This window comes from Diadema antillarum, unplaced genomic scaffold (genome assembly GCF_040938485.1).
Source record: "Diadema antillarum isolate AM-2024a unplaced genomic scaffold, OU_Dant_1.0 seq00001602_RagTag, whole genome shotgun sequence".
NCBI classification, from domain to species: Eukaryota; Metazoa; Echinodermata; class Echinoidea; order Diadematoida; family Diadematidae; genus Diadema; species Diadema antillarum.
Genome location: NW_027272316.1, coordinates 307,305 through 327,383, shown reverse-complemented (window position 1 = coordinate 327,383; position 20,079 = coordinate 307,305). Strand labels below are relative to the sequence as shown.

At 36.5% G+C, this 20,079-nt stretch overlaps 1 protein-coding gene across 5 annotated transcripts in view; it reads right to left on the bottom strand.

Moving 5' to 3' along the window:
• LOC139711016 (uncharacterized) overlaps positions 1-20,079 on the bottom strand; it is a 239,463-nt gene that overhangs the window by 188,540 nt on the left and 30,844 nt on the right. For 4 of the 5 annotated variants that reach the window (XM_071622933.1, XM_071622938.1, XM_071622937.1 and 1 more), the window contains exon 2: positions 1,888-2,135. In XM_071622933.1, the coding sequence (XP_071479034.1) occupies positions 1,888-2,124 (237 nt within the window). In that variant the 5' untranslated portion in view covers positions 2,125-2,135. The remainder of the gene's footprint in view (positions 1-1,887; positions 2,136-20,079) is intronic. The other variant, XM_071622935.1, reaches the window with a different exon arrangement.

Sequence of the window (20,079 nt, the reverse complement as noted above, 5' to 3'; positions counted from 1 at the left end):
TACGTAATAAAATGTACAATACAGGTCAAAAATCAAGGTCAAAGGTCAAAGAAGTCAAAGGTCAAAATTCTGTGTAGAAGTTTTGAAGCCCTCACCTAGTGCCATCACATAAAGCAAACGGAATCGAAATCGGGTTAGAAATGGCGAAGGAGTAGCATTTTGTAGCCAATGTACAATATAGGTCAAAAATCAAGGTCAAAGTTCAAAGAAGTCAAAGGTCAAAATTCTGTGTAGAAGTTTTGAAGGAAAACAGATCAACAACACAAAAGCCTTATAGTATATTTTGAACACACACCGTTACCATATATGTTCAAAATTTTAAATTCTTGTGAGCACTACATTGTAGCACGAGCTTTGGACACCGTCCACTGAGTCAGGCGTGTGAACGTGGTACAGAGAAAGAGCCAGGAAAATTATTATCATTATACATTACTATCATATGATTATTATACTTTACATAATTTGTCTTTTTTTTAGATATTTCTAGAATTCAAGAAAGATGGCAGATATTTTGGGTGCACATCACGAGACCGACACCCACGAGTCATACAGCCCACGAGTCATACAGCTCACAAGTCATACAGCCCATGAGTTATACAGCTCACAAGTCATACAGCCCATTAGTTTGACACTCAGCTCACAAGGCCCACAAGACCGACACATCAAGCCCCGTGTTGTATCTGTCGGACTTGTGGGCTGTTTTTACCTAGTGTCAAAACTCATGGGCTTCATTTGCCTAGTGTTGAACTCATGGGCTGTATGACTCATGAGCTGTATGACTCATGGAACTGTTTTCAATGTCGAACTCGTGGGCTGTATGACTGTGGGTGTCGGTCTAGTGGGATGACCCCTATATTTTGAGGTTCCGCTTAACAATGTGATATTACTTTGTTGTTGTTAGGATGTATTAAATGTAAATTTGCTTGGAGAATACCGGTAATGTGACACAGCAGAGACGCAGCGGCACTAATCAAAGGGACAATTTATATGTTCAATACGTTCACTGTAACTGCCATGGAAACAAGTAACTGATATGCAATGCGTCTGTGTTATTGTACAAATGTCAAAGGAAGCAAAATTTCTATGTCTACAGATGTATCATAGATCAATAAAGATGAATCTGAATTGAATGATCCACTTCATTTCTCCACATCAAAAAGACACAGAGAAAAGACATTTATATTAAATTGAACTAATCTAGGAGAATTATAAAGAAACAAAAAATGTCATTATTGCGATTGGTATGCCCCTGCTACATGAATAATGCATTAGTTTTTTATTACGTACATCTTCACAATGTGAAATTGAAATGACATGTTTGAACATTTGATGGCACAAACACAAAAAGTGTTGAGTGGTTGTACATTTGGGGTCATCCCACGAGACCGACACCAACGAGTCATACGGTCCATGGGACCGACATCAAAAATAGGTCCATGAGGCAATTCCACAAAAATTCATATTTCATGAAAATTACACATTCTATCAACTTGATACTGACATATGTTAAGGGTAGTATTTATTCCCCCTGCTTTCTGAAAGCTGTTAGTCAAGTGCTCTTCCATTATGCTAGAAAAGTGAAAGCATGTTGAATTTTCTTTATATTTTCTTCACTTGATTGTTGTCCACACATGATGTCATAAACTCAAGTAGTCTCCTCATCCACTGGTTCCAACACCAAAATTTTAAAAATTCATAACCTTTGCATCGATTGTCCGATTTTCCTCAAACTTTCACTGATGTGTTCTACTAATGTTGCTGCTCTTTAACACCCAATCAACATTTCTCTTTGAAAAATGAAATTGGCTTACTACACTGTACTTGGCCTGCACATCAGGGTAAATGCAAAGGTACATGTACTACAAGTTGTAGGTATAAAAATCTCACCTGAGACTCTCCCTCTTCAATTTCTCCATTTGTAAAGGGTCGCACCCTTAGGAAGACTTTCATGGCCTCACGATTGTGGGAAACACTCTCCCTTGACAGTTTCATAGGTGTGGCTGCACCAAACTCTGTGAACAGATCCTTACGGATACTCTCCTGTAGACGAATGTCCTCTTCCTCATCTTCTACAACATTGTCCTCAGTGTCCGAAAGCACACATGATACAGCTGGGTCAGTCATGATGCTGAGCACTAGCAAAGATATATCAATATCAAAATCATTATACAATGTACCAATTGTCCATTCAAGCATATTTGTAAAATAAATAAATTATAAATATTGCATTTAACAATTCTTCACCAAAACAAGCTTTACAGTATACGGAATAACTTGTCCTTGTGTAGTCATTCATCCTATAGATGATTCCTCTTGCCATAACGAGGGGTACTATCACACCCCAGGTCAGTGTTGTATAATACAACTGTGCTCATCTCATATTCTTAATACTACTAGCAGCACCCGTGGAAATCCACGGGTCTGAGGGGTTTTACTCTTTTTTTCCCTCTCATATATACGATTTTACACATTTTTATTGATGAAATAAAAAGAACAGTTACTTGTGCTCTCTTCTACTCATGACCACCATGCCCTCACACACATTTTCACCCTCGCAGAACAAACAAACAAACAAACAAACATTCAGGGAAAAATCACCAAAAAACGCTTGATGAGATTCTCCGAAAGTTCTGCCCACAGATTCTTCCCGTCTGAACGGGGAGATGCTATTGACACTGTATGACTTTGATATTAATTATACCCCCTGTTCTTGCATCCATGCAGGCACCCGAGCGAATCCGCGGCTGGTCTCAAGGCATCGCATTTTTTTTTTCATTCCTATTTCTTTTCCCACGTTATGAGAAAAAAATATAATATTTTCGTCTTCAATCGCTCCCTCCTTTTTGTTTTTAATCTCCAAAACTTGGTTCGATGTATCAGAGAACCATCCGTTTATATACTTCAGACTAAACATCATCATTATTATCATATTGTTATCATTATTATGCTCCTACTGTTATATTATTATTGTGATCATGTAGTCATTAGGCTTTATAAGTATAAGAAACCCGTGGAAATCTACGGGTCTCAGGGCTTCGTATTCTTTCTTTAATATTTCTTCAACCACGTTATGACAGAAGAAATACACAAAGATTATTTTTGTCTTCATTTGCTCCCTCATTTCTGTTTTCATAATCAAAACTTGGGTTGATGGATTTAGAACCGCCTGTTTATCTCATTGATACTGTTTATTGTTTTTACTATCATTATAATCATTGATTATGATTATGATTATGATTATTACCATTATTATTATTTTCAGGGAGGGGAGATCATAGTCATTCGGTTTCATTGCTATTTTATATAATTCATTGACATGGGGATGACTCAAGGGAATTCAGAAAAAAAGTTTATCGGTCAAGGATAGTGAATCTTTTTGTCCGTCATGTCAAGGTTACTCTCAAGGTTACTTATTTCAAATAGCTTCGTTATCATTGATATTTATTTTTAAACATTAAAACAATCCAGTACCTGTTTGCGTCTCTTCCGCCCACTCTTAGTTATGGATTATAGCACCCCTCCCCATTAATTTGTATTGGCCTATTCTCTTATTATCATTATTACAGTGTAATATTGTTATTGTTATTATCATTTTTATTATTACTAACATTTGTATAATTATTATTATTTTTTTAATCATGTTCCAAATTTCACATTTCATATTCAGGTTACATATTCCATTTGATTTTGAAGTAAAATATGTTTAACACAACAGTCAATTTTAGACATAGTTTCACAAATGTATAAGGACATGTAATACAATGATGTGTAAATATGAGGAACCTACTAAAAAGCAATGCTTGTAGGATGTAGGTTCCAAAGAAATAATGTAAGCGTTTAGTGCAACATGCTAATTACGAAAGATTACGAAACACATGCGAAATTCAGTATGTCGAGATTATAATAAAATCTACGGAATGAACAAAATAGTTTATAATTTTCAAGGTAAAAACTCAAGGATTTAATGCTACATAAAATTGCAATATTGGTCAAACAAATGTAGTCAAATGTAGTCACCCGAGCGAGGCACCATTAGGGGAGAGGAGAGAGTAGAGTCATAATATAGGGATGATCAACATAGGGAGGCAGAAATGTTAATTTGTTAAGAATTGTAAAAATCTCTTTCCCCCATTTTTCTGCTCTTGATAAAAAGCTTTTCTGAAGACAGTCCTGCGCAAACTGTCAAAAACTGCTTCACTGCACTAACATACTCAATCTTGTGCTGAGCAGGACTACCCCAGTTGTGTTTTTGTTGCTATTGTGCTGAGAGAAATACAATATTTTCGTCTTCACTATACTGCTCTCTTCTTTTAGTTTTTATCACCAAACCTTGGTTTGATAGATCATAGAACCACCCGTTTATCTGCTTCAGACACAGGTACATTTTATCATCATTATTATCATTATTGTTATTATCATTATTATTATTATTATTATTATCATTATCGTTATTATATTACCACTATAATCTCCACTATTATTTGTGGAGGGGGAGATCATATTATAGTCATTAGGTTTAATAAGTAGGCACCTGTTGGAATCCATGCATCTCAGGGCCTCGTATTTTTTCTTTAACTCTTTTCCCTCGTTATGGGAGAAAGAAGAATATTTTTGTCTTCATTTGCTCCCTCTTTTTTATTTTTATCAACAAAACTTGGTGTGATGGACCATAGAATTACCCATTTTATTTCCACCTGGAAATTCAAAAAAAAAGAAGCGGTCGGCAAAGCGAGGGTTTCCTCTACGTCCGCTCATCTTATGAATATTCATGTTTACAGCAGCCCTACAGTAAATGAATGGACAGCGGCGCGTGTAATCTGATATGGAAGGATACGATCGGCAAGGACAAAATTTAAGTGGATATTTAGCCGTCTCTAAACAGTCTGAGTACAATGATACCCGCTTGAGAGTAAACTAAATGACGTACCTGAGCTGCATCTGGATCAATGCATATGTATAGTATCCTGCAGTTGTGCAAAATACAATAAAATAACAGCATTCGTTGTTTTCATTAGGGCACGCCAATGCCAATGGCGAACGTCACTGTACGTAAATGCCCTTGTATGATCGCGCGCGCCGTGTATTATACGATATGAGAGTCCCATCACGCGAAAGCAGATAGTGTTTCATGTAACCATCGTCAATACATACACACAGGCGCAGGCCACACACTGGCGTACCGTGCCCACCCGAGAGTACATTGTGTGCGTGCCTGCGTGTCCGCCGGAAGATGTCAAAGATTTCGCTGCACCCATCATCTTTAGTATCCCACTGTCTCTGCCAGATAAATGATGCACTATCGAGAAAGTAGGAGTCCAGCGCAGGATTGGTGAATATTAAAACGCTTGGCTCTTTCGTCACGCACAAAAATGCATTATGCATGTTGCTAATTAATTTTTCTTTTTCGTCCTCGACGTCGACATGGAGGCGGAGAGGGGACGAAACCCGCGCCATTCGATGCAGGATACTCTCCTGCGGCCGACGGCACCGGTCGCAGCTGCCCGGAGCCGACGGCTCGGGAGGAGATAGACAATCCAGCAACGCCGGAATAAAACAGGAAATACATAAGGCCGCGACAACAACAACAACTTCGAGTATTATAGTATAGGAAATAGGATGTACAGGTCCACATTGCTGTCATGGCAGCCAAATTCTAGAGGTGGTGACAAAGTTTCCAAGGCCAATTTATCGTTACATGTGTATGATGTTTCAGTTCAATGTAATTAGAATGATAACAATACATCTTTCAATGGCACCTTCCAAAAATGTACGCTGGTAATAAGTTGGAAGGTTTTTCAATAAAAGATCATCCTAATACAGTGAAACCCCGTTATAACGAGTTCGGTTATAACGAGGAACCGCTTATAACGAGGTGATCGCGTCGGTCCCGTTTTCCTTTGCGTGTAAACCTATGGCAAAACGAATCGGTTATAACGAGTTCGGTTATAACGAGATTCCGATTATAACGAGGACATTTTCGGCGCATCATGATAAAGAAAAACATAAGAAATTTGATCGGATATAACGAGGTACCATTTTTTGACTTGCCGCTTTTCAAACACGCGACAAACGAAACATTGAAAATCGAATTCACGCTATCCATGTCTTTTTCCAGTTTTGCAGAGAACAGTTCCTTCCATGTTTTCTTCTAAACCACGCAATAAGACACATTAATACCATCAGATGTTCCTACTAAATCATTAAACATAATCATTCGATTTTCTTTTTCGCGAGATCACACGCATGCGTAATGTTATAGGTCAGACCACAGCGCAACAATGGAAAAAAGATAACGCACTCAAAAACTTTTCATGTAGCGACACTCGTGGCAAATATGGAAATTGGAATGCGTGTGCAACTCAACATTATTATCCTTTCCATTTGTAGTCCCGACTTCCAGTTCTTTCGCCTGTGCTGGTTAGCAAATACATGTATGAGTGTTTGATTATAGCCGAAATAATTAATGACTTCACGATCTCGCCGGGTGACAGTATAGCGTAAAAATTAAAACGCGAAGGGATTTTCGATAGAGAACGCATCTTTAATCCCTTCGGGCGCAACGATAATACATTGTATGAGATTACAGCCGAAATGATTCATGAAATCATCGCATTCCCGCTGGGCACCAACAGCGTAAAATAACCTCGCAAGTTACCGTAAACAACGCACGTATGTTACTCTGAAATCATCGCGATCTCGCCGGATATGACAGTTGTGAAAAAATAGTTGAATAACGCATGTTAAGCTACTTTAATCGGTCTTCAGAAGAAGAAACAAACGTATTTAAAAATTTGAATAGATCTGGGTTTGTTCATTATCACAATTTTAACAACGTATTTCACAATGAAGATTTTTCTTTCTTTAAGAATGGTCTACGAGAACAGATTTGCGTAAAAAGGATCACAACTTGACCTTCTAACTTCAGTCCTGTCGCATATTTTTCAAGAACGGACGTACAAAATGCGAAGAAGAAAATGAACAACGCATCTTCAATCCCTTCGGGGGCAATGAACATACATTTATAAGATTACAGCCGAAATGATTCATGAAATCATCGCATTCCCGCTGGGCACAAACAGCGTAAAAATACCCCGCAAGTTACGGTAAACGACGCATGTATGTTATTCTGAAATCATCGCGATCTCGCTGGTTGACAGTAGCGTAAAAATAGTTAAATAACGCATGTTAAGCTACTTAATCGGTGTTCAAAAAAAGAAACAAACGCATTTAACAATTTGAATAAATCTGGGTTTGCTCATTATCACAATTTCAACAAGGCATTTCACAATGAAGATTTTCTTTCTTTCAGAATGGTCTATGAGGAACAGATCTGCGTAAAATGGATCACAACCTTCTAACTTCAATCTTGTCGCATATTTTTCAAGAACAGATGTACAAAACGCGAAGAGATTTTTGGAAGAAAAAACAACAATGCACTTTAATCCTTTCGGGCGCAACGATCATGCATTGTATAAGATTATTCATGAAATTATCGCATTCCCGCTTGACACCAACAGCGTAAAAATATCTCGCAAGTTACGGTAAACATCGCAATTATGTTACTTTATTTGCGCTGGCGTTTAGAAAAATTTAACAAACGCATTTTATACAATCTGATTTTAATATAATATAGAAATAAGAATAATATAGATATAAAATAATTTCCCTTTATTCTCTCGATAATAATGAGCCATAATTGTATAATAAAACGCAAAGGATGTTCTTAACTTTCGTTAATGGGTATATTATAACGTCATCCTTATGTTTTTCTTTGTTTTTGATGCGTACGGTTATAACGAGGTACCGGTTATAACGAGGCAATATCGCCGGTCCCACTGACCTCGTTATAACGGGGTTTCACGGTACAAATTCACAAGCTCAGCCTGATAACAGTGCACGCCATGCTCCTGTTATAACAAACACAAACACGAAATTCCAGTTACAACAAAGTAAGAATTCAGGCCGCAACATTATCCACTTTAAATGTATTTTCATTGTTTATTTGTTGGGTTATAAAGAAATTATAACAAAAGAAAACTGCCAGTCCCAAGGACTTTGTTATAACGGAAGTCCATGGTACTGGATACCTAATCATTTCATCTGTGGACTGATATTACAGCGCATGGATCTCGCCAACTGTGTATTATCACCCTTGAATGCCCCGACAAGGGTGAAATTTTGAAGAAGCAATTACCAACAAGCATGCTGACGAACTTGCTGACAAGGGTACAGTGTAATTACCCTTTTATAAGTTTTTGCATTGTGTAATTTTCAAGGTATGGAGAAAAAGTGTAATTTCAGTATTAAATAGTAAAATTTTAGCATTTTAACCTGGTCATTGACCTTCCTATGACCTTAAAATTCCCAAGAGAATCGCTGTCAGGCAGAACATGCATAAATACAGCGTACATACTAATTTTCATGATGATACCTTAAGCCACTTCAGGGATATATAGGAAGAAGTAGAATTTAGCACTTTCACTGGACCTTTTGGGAAAAAACTTCCCAGAGAATCTGTTGGGTCAAGGAAGTTTGGTACACTAAGAAAGAAAAAGAAAAGCACTGGAACTGCTCAAGTCTTAAAGGACAAGTTCACCTTCATAAACATAAGGATTGAGAGAATGTAGCAATATTATTAGAACACATCATTGAAAGTTTGAGGAAAATCAGACAATCCGTTCAAAAGTTATGAATTTTTGAAGTTTTTTTGCAGTACCCGCTGGATGAGAAGACTACTGCAGTGTATGAATAACTTAGATGTCACATGCGTACAACAATATAAGGAAAATATAAAGAGAATTTCACAAAATTCCATCTTTTGAAAAAAGTACACATTCCCCTGACTCGTTACCGATAAATGTTATGGGTAATATTATTTCCCCTGCCTTTAGAAAGAGGCAAGTCAATTGCTCTTTTATTATGCGAAAAAAGTGAAAATATGTTGAATTTTCTTTTATATTTTCTTTATACTGTTGTACGCATATGACTCACAAGCTGTAGTAGTCTCCTCATCCAGCGGTTCCAACACAAAAATTTAAAAAATTCATAACTTTTGCATCAATTGTCCAATTTTCCTCAAACTTTCACTGATGTGTTCTACTAATATTGTTGCATTTTCTCAATCCTTATGTTTATGAAGGTGAACTTGTCCTTTAAGTGAGAAAGAGAGAGAGAAAAAAGGCAGGCTGAGGGAGTCTGATACACACTTCTTGTTGGATTATGGGAAAACAGAATGGCTATATGGATCAATGCTTATTAATACCTCCACCAGAATATTGTTTTTTACCTGCTTTGGGTTATTTGTTTGTCTATCTGCCTGTCTATACATAATTCGTATAATACATGTATGTAAATAAATAGTTGTGAATAGGTTTGGATGAAATTTTTGGGAACAGTTGATAGTGACAAAAGGAACAGATAATTAAATGTTTTCGCGAGTTTGCTGCATCCACTTTATGTAGATACCAAATATGATAGGGCCGGGGTACCATTGAAAGTTCTCGACAAAAATTTACTTTAATAAAGCTCTTTAATGAATCGCTGCTTCGCGAGTGTAGCGTAGTGTTTCACTATTGTGAAGTACAGTGCGTGCAGAATGCAGAAGGTATGCGTGCATGTCTCGCTAAATTTGCGATTTGCATTTCGCGCAACCAGAAACTATCGTGAAAATAACCAAAGCACGCAAATATTTTTGCTTGCCATATGTTCCTGTACATGTACATGATGTCTTGATTCCGCCGAATTAAAACACATGAAACTCTTACCTGGCAAAAATATCTGCTTTTACAGTAAGAAAATTCCTCATTTGGTCAACAAAACTCCTTCCACCCGAATTCATCGCAAGCTCCAACTTGTGCTGTGGTTCGTGAGTATAGAAGTCTAATGTATTTACGTGTGTGAGTCTATGGGAAAGCTGCTGTACTGGAAGGCACCTTATCATAGAAAGTTTAGCTAGTATCAATTCGCATTTTCTAGACTATTGTACACTAGAGTGTCTAAATAGGGGTGCCTATCTACTTTTCTATCGTCTCCACCAGAGTAAAATATTTAAAGCTGATCTATCAATATTAGAATCTATAGGCCTGAGAACTGTAACAGGAAAATTTCTCATTCGGTCAACAAAACTCTCCTTGGACCTTCTAAGTTTAACGTTACCACTACTCGAAGTCAAAGTCATCGCAAGCCCCAATTCCAACTCGCTTTAGTAACAATGCCAGTTCGGGAAACATTACTGGGCTGTGTATCTAGACAACTACACTATGCCCCAAAAGAAATTACAATCAAATTTTCGCATTGATAACACCCAATATGATTAAACTGTCTAAATGCTACTTCAAAAGGAATCATCTTAGCTCTATTTTGCAGAAAACCCCATTCAATTTGGTTAAGGGCAATTCTACGATAACACCGTGACACTTTTGAGTATAATTTCACTCATCAAATGTAAATAATAATCAAAATGTAACACTTGAGAGCAATTTTTTATTGTGTATAGATCTCATCATAAGCAACTTTGAAAACAAAAGAAAGGAAGAAAAATTTCTTGGGTAAATGAGTTATGCATAATTAATTACCACTGTAACACCGTGACGCAAAATGGACATGGGTTTTTGTGCACTTTGTTTACTGACCAAACTCTGTGAAGTTAATTAACATTTTGATATATCGATCTGTTCATTGGATGTACTAGAGACTCAGTGATAATAATGAAGTAAAATTTGATAAAAAATCAATTGACAGGAAAACTATTCGACATAGATTATAAATACAGCAAGTGCACCATAACACCGTGACTGTAACACTGTGACCTCTGAAATGTGTGGAGAAAACCTATGGAGAATCCTGTTGTCTTACTTACAGCTCATAGTGTTTCTCCGTTAGATAGAATGAAATGATGATTCATGATGAATGTTTGACATCACAGTATGACACTTCCAGATAAAACAAAAAATTATTGAAATCATAACAGCTTAACAAAAACAACGAAGTAAAGAAAAACTTTGCACTGTAACGCCGTGAAATGTCATACGTTTGTACACGTTACAGTCAGGAACACTGCTCTTTCAGTAAAATATATTTTATGTTTTGAGACATAATTTACTCTATCATCATCGAAAGCTTGATAAATATTTCTGAGTGAACTTTTAGGGTTTACAATACTCTTTGAAAATCCAATTCACGTAAAGATGACATACAAATTTGAAACTTTGATTTTAATACCTTTGGTCACGAAGCCAGGTGAACCCACACAGCAATTACAGTAGCAATTAAAAAAAAAAATATTCAAGCAATTTGTGTGGCACAAAATGTACCATAATTATTATTCTTTTTCTAAGATGTAATGGAAAATGTACATAAAAATTATTACAATGCAAATTCTCATTCATACACATAAATCCAAGTGAGTGTGGCTCTTTTTATGGTGAAACTTGTAAGAATGCGCACAGCACCATGCACAGGAAAGTAGTATTCCAGGGCAAGTCCAAGATAAGGTCCCCTCAGAAGGCAAAATTTCATCTTTGCTCAATATTGACATATTTGGTATCATTTTGAAGCTTATGAGTTGAAGTTTTGATTTCCATGGAGGAAAAAATGATATCACGTAAATTTATGCAAATTTCAAGGGCTTCATTTGCATAAATGTAAAACACAGCGTTACGTATGGGACATTTATAAAAATTCATATTTATTCAAAGGAAAGCAAATGATATTTGATTAATATGTGGACATAAGAAGTTCATCAAATAGTTTAACTTGGTATGAAAATTTAGGGATTATGCAAATGATTATGCAAATTAGCTCGTGTCCTATCATGAGATGTCCCATACGTAACAAAATGAGGTCATTTTTTTAGGTTTTTTCTGAAATTGCTAAGGTTATATGAATGCCCTTATGGAAAGTTCTAATTTATTGTTTAGAGAAATTAAATACCACAGATCGCAAGCATTGTATTAGTTATCATTGTTATGCGGACGATATACAACTTTATTTGTCTTTTAAACCCACTGTGTCTTCATTGTCATCCGCCATTGCAAAACTCGAAGCATGTTTGCAAGACCTGAAAATTTGGCTTACATCCAATGGCCTTAAACTAAATGATGATAAATCTGAGTTTCTGTTATTGGGATCAAAGCATATGTTAAGCAAAGTTGATTATCAGTCATGTCATGTCAACATCGGTAGCACTTGCATTACTCCGTCTAAAACAGCCCGTAATTTAGGTGTCATATTTGATCAGGAAATGTCATTTCGAAGTCATGTAACTAATATTCAGCGGAATGTTCGATATCAGTTGCGTAATTTAAGTTTCATGAGGAAATATTTGTCTAAATCTGCAGCTGAGATACTTATTCATGCTTTGATTTCTTCTCGGTTGGATTTTTCGAATTTATTATTGTGTAATCTTCCAAAAAAAGATGTCACAAAACTTCAACGGTTGCAAAATTCTGCTGCCCGATTGTTAACTTTTACTAATAAGTTTGATTCCATGTCACCAGTTCTCCGTTCCTTACATTGGTTACCTGTAGAAAAAAGGATTATTTTCAAGATTCTGTTATTAGTACATCATTCAGTTCATTCTTTTTCCCCCATATACATAAGTAATTCTGTTCAAAAATACAATCCGACACGAAGGCTACGTTCATCATCAGATACATTCTTACTCCAAACACCCAGAGTAAAACATGGGTATGGTGATCGTGCTTTTTCCGTTATGGGACCAAAATTGTGGAATCAGTTACCTCTTCAGTTAAAGGGACACAGTCCTCACGAAATTTAAAAAAATATGTTGTTGTTGGTACCTCCAATGAACTACTTTCACCAAAAACAAACTTTCAAATCACCAAATAAGCTCGTACATTTTGGTTGAAAAAGTGTGACTCTGCATGGTGAATATGCTAATGAGCAAGTCTTGTCGGAGAGTCATATGTCATCGATGCACAACTCTTCCCAGCCGTGTTCTGCTCGATATCCGTACGCTCCCTAGTTTACCCGGATGCATGAAGACGTCGGTGGCTACTCCGACTCGTATTTGACATTGTTTCTACGTTGTGTGTGTGTGTGTGTGTGTGTGTGTTTGTGTGTGTGTGTATGTATTGTGTATTATATTCGCACGTGTGGACGGTACAACTCCGTACGCGGTTTGCCCTTCGCACTTTCCAGTCTCAAGCGCAGCTGCAGCCCTGTCGCCGCTCATGCATGTTCTATAGTACGTACAGAGTGTAGTAGAAACGATTCTACACAGGCCTGCTAGTACACTATAGGGGCGACCGCATTCAGCGTCGTCTGGTCAGGCTATCTTACATCAGTAGTTTTGCTCGAATCGTGCAGAAAATTTCCCAGGAAAATCCTTTTTTCCGTCCCAGACCCACAAAAGTATCGTGAAAGGTGAGCTGTATGGCTGGGAAATATCGGTACAACGATGCCGAACATAAGAAACTTAGGGCCTACAAAATCTCGAAATCGTGTTGTGACCTACCTGTGCGTGGACAATTTGAGAAGCGATGTTTTTACGTGGACCGGCAGGCTGTGGCCCTCGGTTATAAACCGAGAAAACTCCTGAAACCAGATGCAATCCCGACCATTTGCTCACATGAGTTATAAAACAGAAACACCTCGAGCATCGACTTCGAAGAGAACCGAGGGAAAAAAGCGTAGAGAGGTAAGGAAAGTGGCTAGCTATGTTTAATTTACCGTGGGCCTGCAGCCGGGGTTGGACTGCAGTACAGTGCCACTGAGCTAGCTGCTGCCAGTGCCGACTGGACATGCACGGCAAAGTGGAGCGAAATCATATCCCTACGACCCCCTGTGTTTACCCTTCCCGGCTCACGTCATATTTTTTTTTTGAGGAAAGGCGATTATCTGACTACTTACAGAAATATTGAGATACAAACAATATTTTCTTTGAAGAATTCGACTCTCTCATGCACAGGTTATCTTCGGTTTGAATGCCAAAATCGACTGGACGGAGTCGAGTGTACTGTGTATTGGTATGGTAAGGATTTGCGCGCGAGAGTGGTTTCTACGCTAAGAAGTATGCAACACGGACGGAAGCTAGAAAAGGACCGTGCCTATTTGATGTCAAGTTCATGGTATATTTGGTTTTAAAATACATATAAATTCATGTTAACAATATTAATTTTTCGTGAATTATATAGATCTAAGCTTGAAATATTTTGTTTGAAATTATAAAACCACAAACTTTCACATTATATGATAAAATTGCAATTAATCATTTGAACACTTAAATTGGTTTTTACAGGCACGGCTGTCAACTTGGTGAGTAGGGCATGCACTACGTAGCATCTTTTTGCCGGCTCTTACACGATCGCTTGCAGGAATTATTTTTCAAAAATCGCGTACGGAGACAATTTTTGATGTCCAAGCGTATAAATTGGTGAAAGTTTATATTTTTTACTCTTCTTAATTATCAGTACAGTGAAAATCTCAGGACTGCTTCCCTTTAAGGGAACTGTCATCTACAGAGTCATTCAAATCCAAACTTAAAACTTATCTGTTCCTTTCATACTGATGACTGTAATTGCTGTATGCCATTACTATTGGATCAATATTGTATTTTTAATTGGTATTTGTTGTATTCTTTATTTGGTATATATTTGTTTTTGTTTACCGTTTTCTTCTTTGTTGAAATGTTTCAATATGTATATGCATGTAAATATATGATATCTTTTCATTTTTGAAGCGCCATGAGCACTGAAAAGTGGACCTGTGCGCTATACAAGTAGCCACTATTATTATTATTATTATTATTATTATTAGAAAAAAGAAAAAACAGTAAAAGAAATATTTTTTATTAGGCATTGAAATAATGTTACGTATGGGACAAATTTATGCGTTACGTATGGGACATCCTCATATATATTGCATGTAAATGCATGTAGCTAGCTGGGAAGGTCTCTCAGTACACAAATGGTCAATCATCCTGAAGAAAGCATCCCAACTTTGTAGATACTTTTTGAGTTATAGACACTTGAAACAATACATGTACTTGACTGAACAATTTTCAGAAAGGGGGAGGGGAAGATGGCAAAATACACTTATGAAAATCAGCATTAAAGGGATGGTATAGTTTCTGTAGAAATGGGGATTCAGTTTTCAACATTTTATGAGATGACTGGAAACCAATAATATGAATGACTAAAGAGCATACAATTCTAAGACTAGAGGAATTCAAAGTTAATTTGATGGAGATCCAATTTGAAATGGTTGTGATATCAAAAACAACCAAAAAAGTGAAATGATTTTTTTTAATTCCAAGTGATACACAAATTGTCCTTATTCAGTTTTCAGTAGTAGCCACAACAAAATTCATGGGTATACATACTGAGGTGTGACTCAAATCAATGACCTGACTGCTAGACAGACATCATACATCTACTCGATTACTGGAATTCCATGCATCAGGTATTGCTCATCTATTTATTTCTTGTGTCAAGTTGTTTTTTATTGGAACTAAATGGCAAACTGCCCTTCATCAATGGAAGTAAACACTTTAAACTATTCAATTGTTTAGTAGTAACTATCCTGATAAAAACAGGGCATACATACTCAGGTTGTTCATAAAAAATATAGAATATGATTGAATATGATTATGATGGTAAATATTCGGGGGATATTGTTCCCTTGACAATCTGGATCTGTATTTGAGTAATTTCAACTGATTCCACCTCAATAATTATGCAAAAATTTGTTTATGGGTATTTTGCAAAATAATTTTGCAAATTATGGTTCTCCACACACTAAACGAATGGGGGACAAAGGGCATGCATACTCAGGTTGGTCATAAATATATAAAAATATGATTGAATATAACTATGATGGTGAATATTTGGGGAATATTGTTTCCTTGACAATCTGGATCAGTATTTGAGTAGTTTCAACTGATCTTACTTCAATAATTATGCAAAATACCCAGAAACATGGTTCTCCACACACTAAATGAATGGGGGACAAAGTGTCCCATACGTAACTGTCCCATAAGTAACACGTCATGTCTGTCTTTAATTAGAACCTGTAATTAGAGCTTTTTGCCTAATGACATGAAACTTAATTGTGATAATCTTAAGTACTGTGACTTTCATCACAGTGAGTTACAAGTTGTAGAATGAAATACTTTCAGAGAGTTTTGGGGTCGAAAAAAATGTTCAAAAAAACAAAATTTTTCTGGTCCCATACGTAACGGCACATATTTTCTCTTCTAGAATATAATTGTGAAGGTCATTTTTCTCCATTTTTTACATGATTATACTTCTCCTAGATATCAATCACCATGATAAAGTTCAATATGATCAAAGGCCATTAACACTATTTTTCAGGTCATAAAAGTCTCTGAATGTCCCATACGTAACGTGCGTGTTATCTTGGACTTGCCCTCCAGTGAGATTAACTTTTGGTGGACACATCGATCTAGCTTCAGTATGCCCTAGCGGTAATTCTTTAGGATACCAGGGAAGCTGCAGCAAGACTTCACACTGTTTAGGAACACACTGAAATGCGCGATTTACCATCATTTTAGTACTATATGGTAGCTACATGCGGTCATGATTTGGGCTATCAAAATAATTCCTTTTGTGCTTGTAATTTTCAAACTATTCTAAAAATATCAGTTTTTACCGTAACACCGTGACATTATTGATGATCGTATTTGCGATGTTCGCTGAAGCTTAACACATAGAAAATCTTGCACTTTGATGATTTGGTAATGATGTTCAACCCTTAAACTTTGAAAAACAAAGGCAAAGTTTTTACCTCCTTTTTCATTTTCTCATGCTACATCCATTTAACTTCATCATATTTTTCAGATATTTATGTCAAATTTAATTATGCTGATTTTATGCACATATTTTAAATAGCAAAGTTAATTATGTAATTTTTAACAAGATGGTCAAAGATGGCTTTCATTTGATACCAAAATGAATGAGATTTGACTATTTTGAAAATTTGATGGTCATGTCCACAGAGAAATGTGAAAAGTTGTAAAGCTAGGGTGTCTGATCGCGCACTGCCTTAACCTTCGGACAAAACGCGCTCCTATCTTACAACACGCAAGCCCCATAGAACACAATGGAGTTGTGCGCCTATACTGTTTTGACCCCGCGTTTTGTGCTAAAAATCGCATTTATTGCAGGGCAAGTCCAAGATAACACGCGCGTTACGTATGGGACATTCAGAGACTTTTATGACCTGAAAAATAGTGTTAATGGCTTTTGATCATATCAAACTTTATCATGGTGATTGATATCTAGGAGAAGTATAATCATGCAAAAAATGGAGAAAAATTACCTTCACAATTATATTCTAGAAGAGAAAATATGTGCCGTTACGTATGGGACCAGAAAAATTTTGGTTTTTTGAACATTTTTTTCAACCTCAAAACTCTCTGAAAGTATTTCATTCTACAACTTGTAACTCACTGTGATGAAAGTCACAACACTCAAGATTATCATAGGTAAGTTTCGTGTCATTGGGTAAAAAGCTCTAATTACAGGTTCTAATTAAAGACAGACATGACGTGTTACGTATGGGACAGTTACGTATGGGACAGTTTGTCCCCCATTCATTTAGTGTGTGAAGAACCATGTTTATGTGTATTTTGCATAATTATTGAAGTAAAATCAGTTGAAACTACTCAAATACTGATCCAGATTGTCAAGGACACAATATTCCCCAAATATTCACCATCCTAATCATATTCAATCATATTTTTATATTTTTATGACCAACCTGAGTATGCATGCCCTTTGTTCCCCATTCGTTTAGTGTGTGGAGAGACACATTTATGGGTGTTTTGCAAAATAATTTTGCAAAATACCCATAAACAAATTTTTGCATAATTATTGAAATGGAATCAGTTGAAACTACTCAAATACTGATCCAGATTGACAAGGGAACAATATTCCCCAAATATTTACCATCATAATCATATTTAATCATATTCTATATTTTCATGACCAACCTGAGTATGGGGTATGCCCTATTTTTATCAGGATAGTTACTACTGAAAAATTGAATAGTTTAAAGTGTTTACTTCCATTGATGAAGGGCAGTTTGCCATTTCGTTTCAATAAAAAACAACTTGACACAAGAAATATCAATTTTTATAAATAAGCAATACCTGCTGCGTGGAACCCAAGTGATCGAGTAGATATATGATGTCTGCCTAGCAGTCAGGTCATTGATTCGAGTCACACCTCAGTATGTATACCCATGAATTTTGTCGTGGCTATTATTGAAACCTGAATAAGGACAATTTGTGTATCACTTGCAATAAAAAAAAATCATTTTACTTTATATTCTTTTTAAATATTTATATCACAACCATTTCAAATTGGATCTCCATCACTAAACTTTGAATTCCTCTAGTCTTAGGATTGTATGCTCTTTAGTAATTCATATAATTGGTTTCCAATCATCTCATTAAATGTTGAAAACTGAATCCCCATTTCTACAAAAAACTATACCATCCCTTTAATGCTGTTTTTTCATTGTGTATTTTGCCATTTTCCCCTCCCCCTTTCTGAAAATTGTTCAGTCAAGTACATGTATTGTTTAAAGTGTCTATAACTCAAAAAGTAGTGACAATGTTGGGATGCTTTCTTCAGGATGATTGACCATTTGTGTACTGAGAGACCTCCCCAGCTAGCTACATGCATTCACATGCATTATGTATGAGGATGTCCCATACGTAACACATTTGTCCCATACGTAACATTATTTCAATGCCTTATAAAAAATATTCCTTTTACTGTTTTTTCTTTTTTCTGTGGTATTTAATTTCTCTAAACAATAAATTAGAACTTTCCAAAAGGGCATTAATATAACCTTAGCAATTTCAGAAAAAACCTAAAAAAATGACCTCAATTTGTTACGTATGGGACATCTCATGATAGGACACGAGCTAATTTGCATAATAATTTGCATAATCCCTAAATTTTCATACCAAGTTAAACTATTTGATGAACTTCTTATGTCCACATATTAATCAAATATCATTTGCTTTCCTTTGAATTAATATGAATTTTTATAAATGTCCCATACGTAACGCTGTGTTTCACATTTATGCAAATGAAGCCCTTGAAATTTGCATAAATTTACGTAATATAATTTTTTCCTCCATGGAAATCAAAACTTCAACTCATAAGCTTCAAAATGATACCAAACATGTCAATATTGAGCAAAGATGAAATTTTGCCTTCTGAGGGGACCTTATCTTGGACTTGCCCTGCAAAATCCCCGGTCCATGTCGCTATTGAATCCTAACAAATTTGGTATCATATGAAGGAGGAAGTTTTGCTCCATATTCTATCAAAGCGCTGGTACATGACTCCGACCATAAATTGGTGTAAATGTCGTTAGAATCACACCTATCTCGATATCTCGGCGTCTGCTTCGCTACTGGTACCAGCGTGTCCCATGCGAGTATAGTTTAGGATATGCTGAATCCGATGGTGAGGTTAGTTTTTCACTAGCTCCACGTCTTGGACCGGGGATATTGTCTAGAAGATACCTCTTGCAATAATTTTTGATCACTGCGACTGTGTTAGTAACGTCCGCGCAAATACGCTCATACATATATATGTAAATCTACACGCATTCGCCGCCACATGGCGCGCATGCAGCTAGCTCGCTGTGTGTGTGTCTACCGTCGCAAGGTACTAAGCTAGTAGTTCGCTATAGATCGCTGTGTGTGTGTGTCTACTTACGAGTACGTGCGCACACCCATGCCACTGAAAACAACTACTGTGGCGTTGGGGCTAGTCGCAGTTACGTTCACATAGAAGTAGATATCTTCCTAATTACTATTCGGGTATTCGGTGCTCGTTTTCGAGGGCACGCGAATAGCTTGAATCGAACGATAGGATTTCCTAACATCGGTTCACATAAGAGGGCACTATTCGAAAGTACCGAATAGCTGCGAATAGTATAGCAACGTTAACATTAGTCAAGTGGGAATCGAGCTTGTTCGATTTTCTTGCAGCGTATACCCTTCTCTTGTTTATGAAATAATGACAATTTTGGTGTGGATTTGCCCTTTAGCAAAAATAAGCACGTAGACTGACA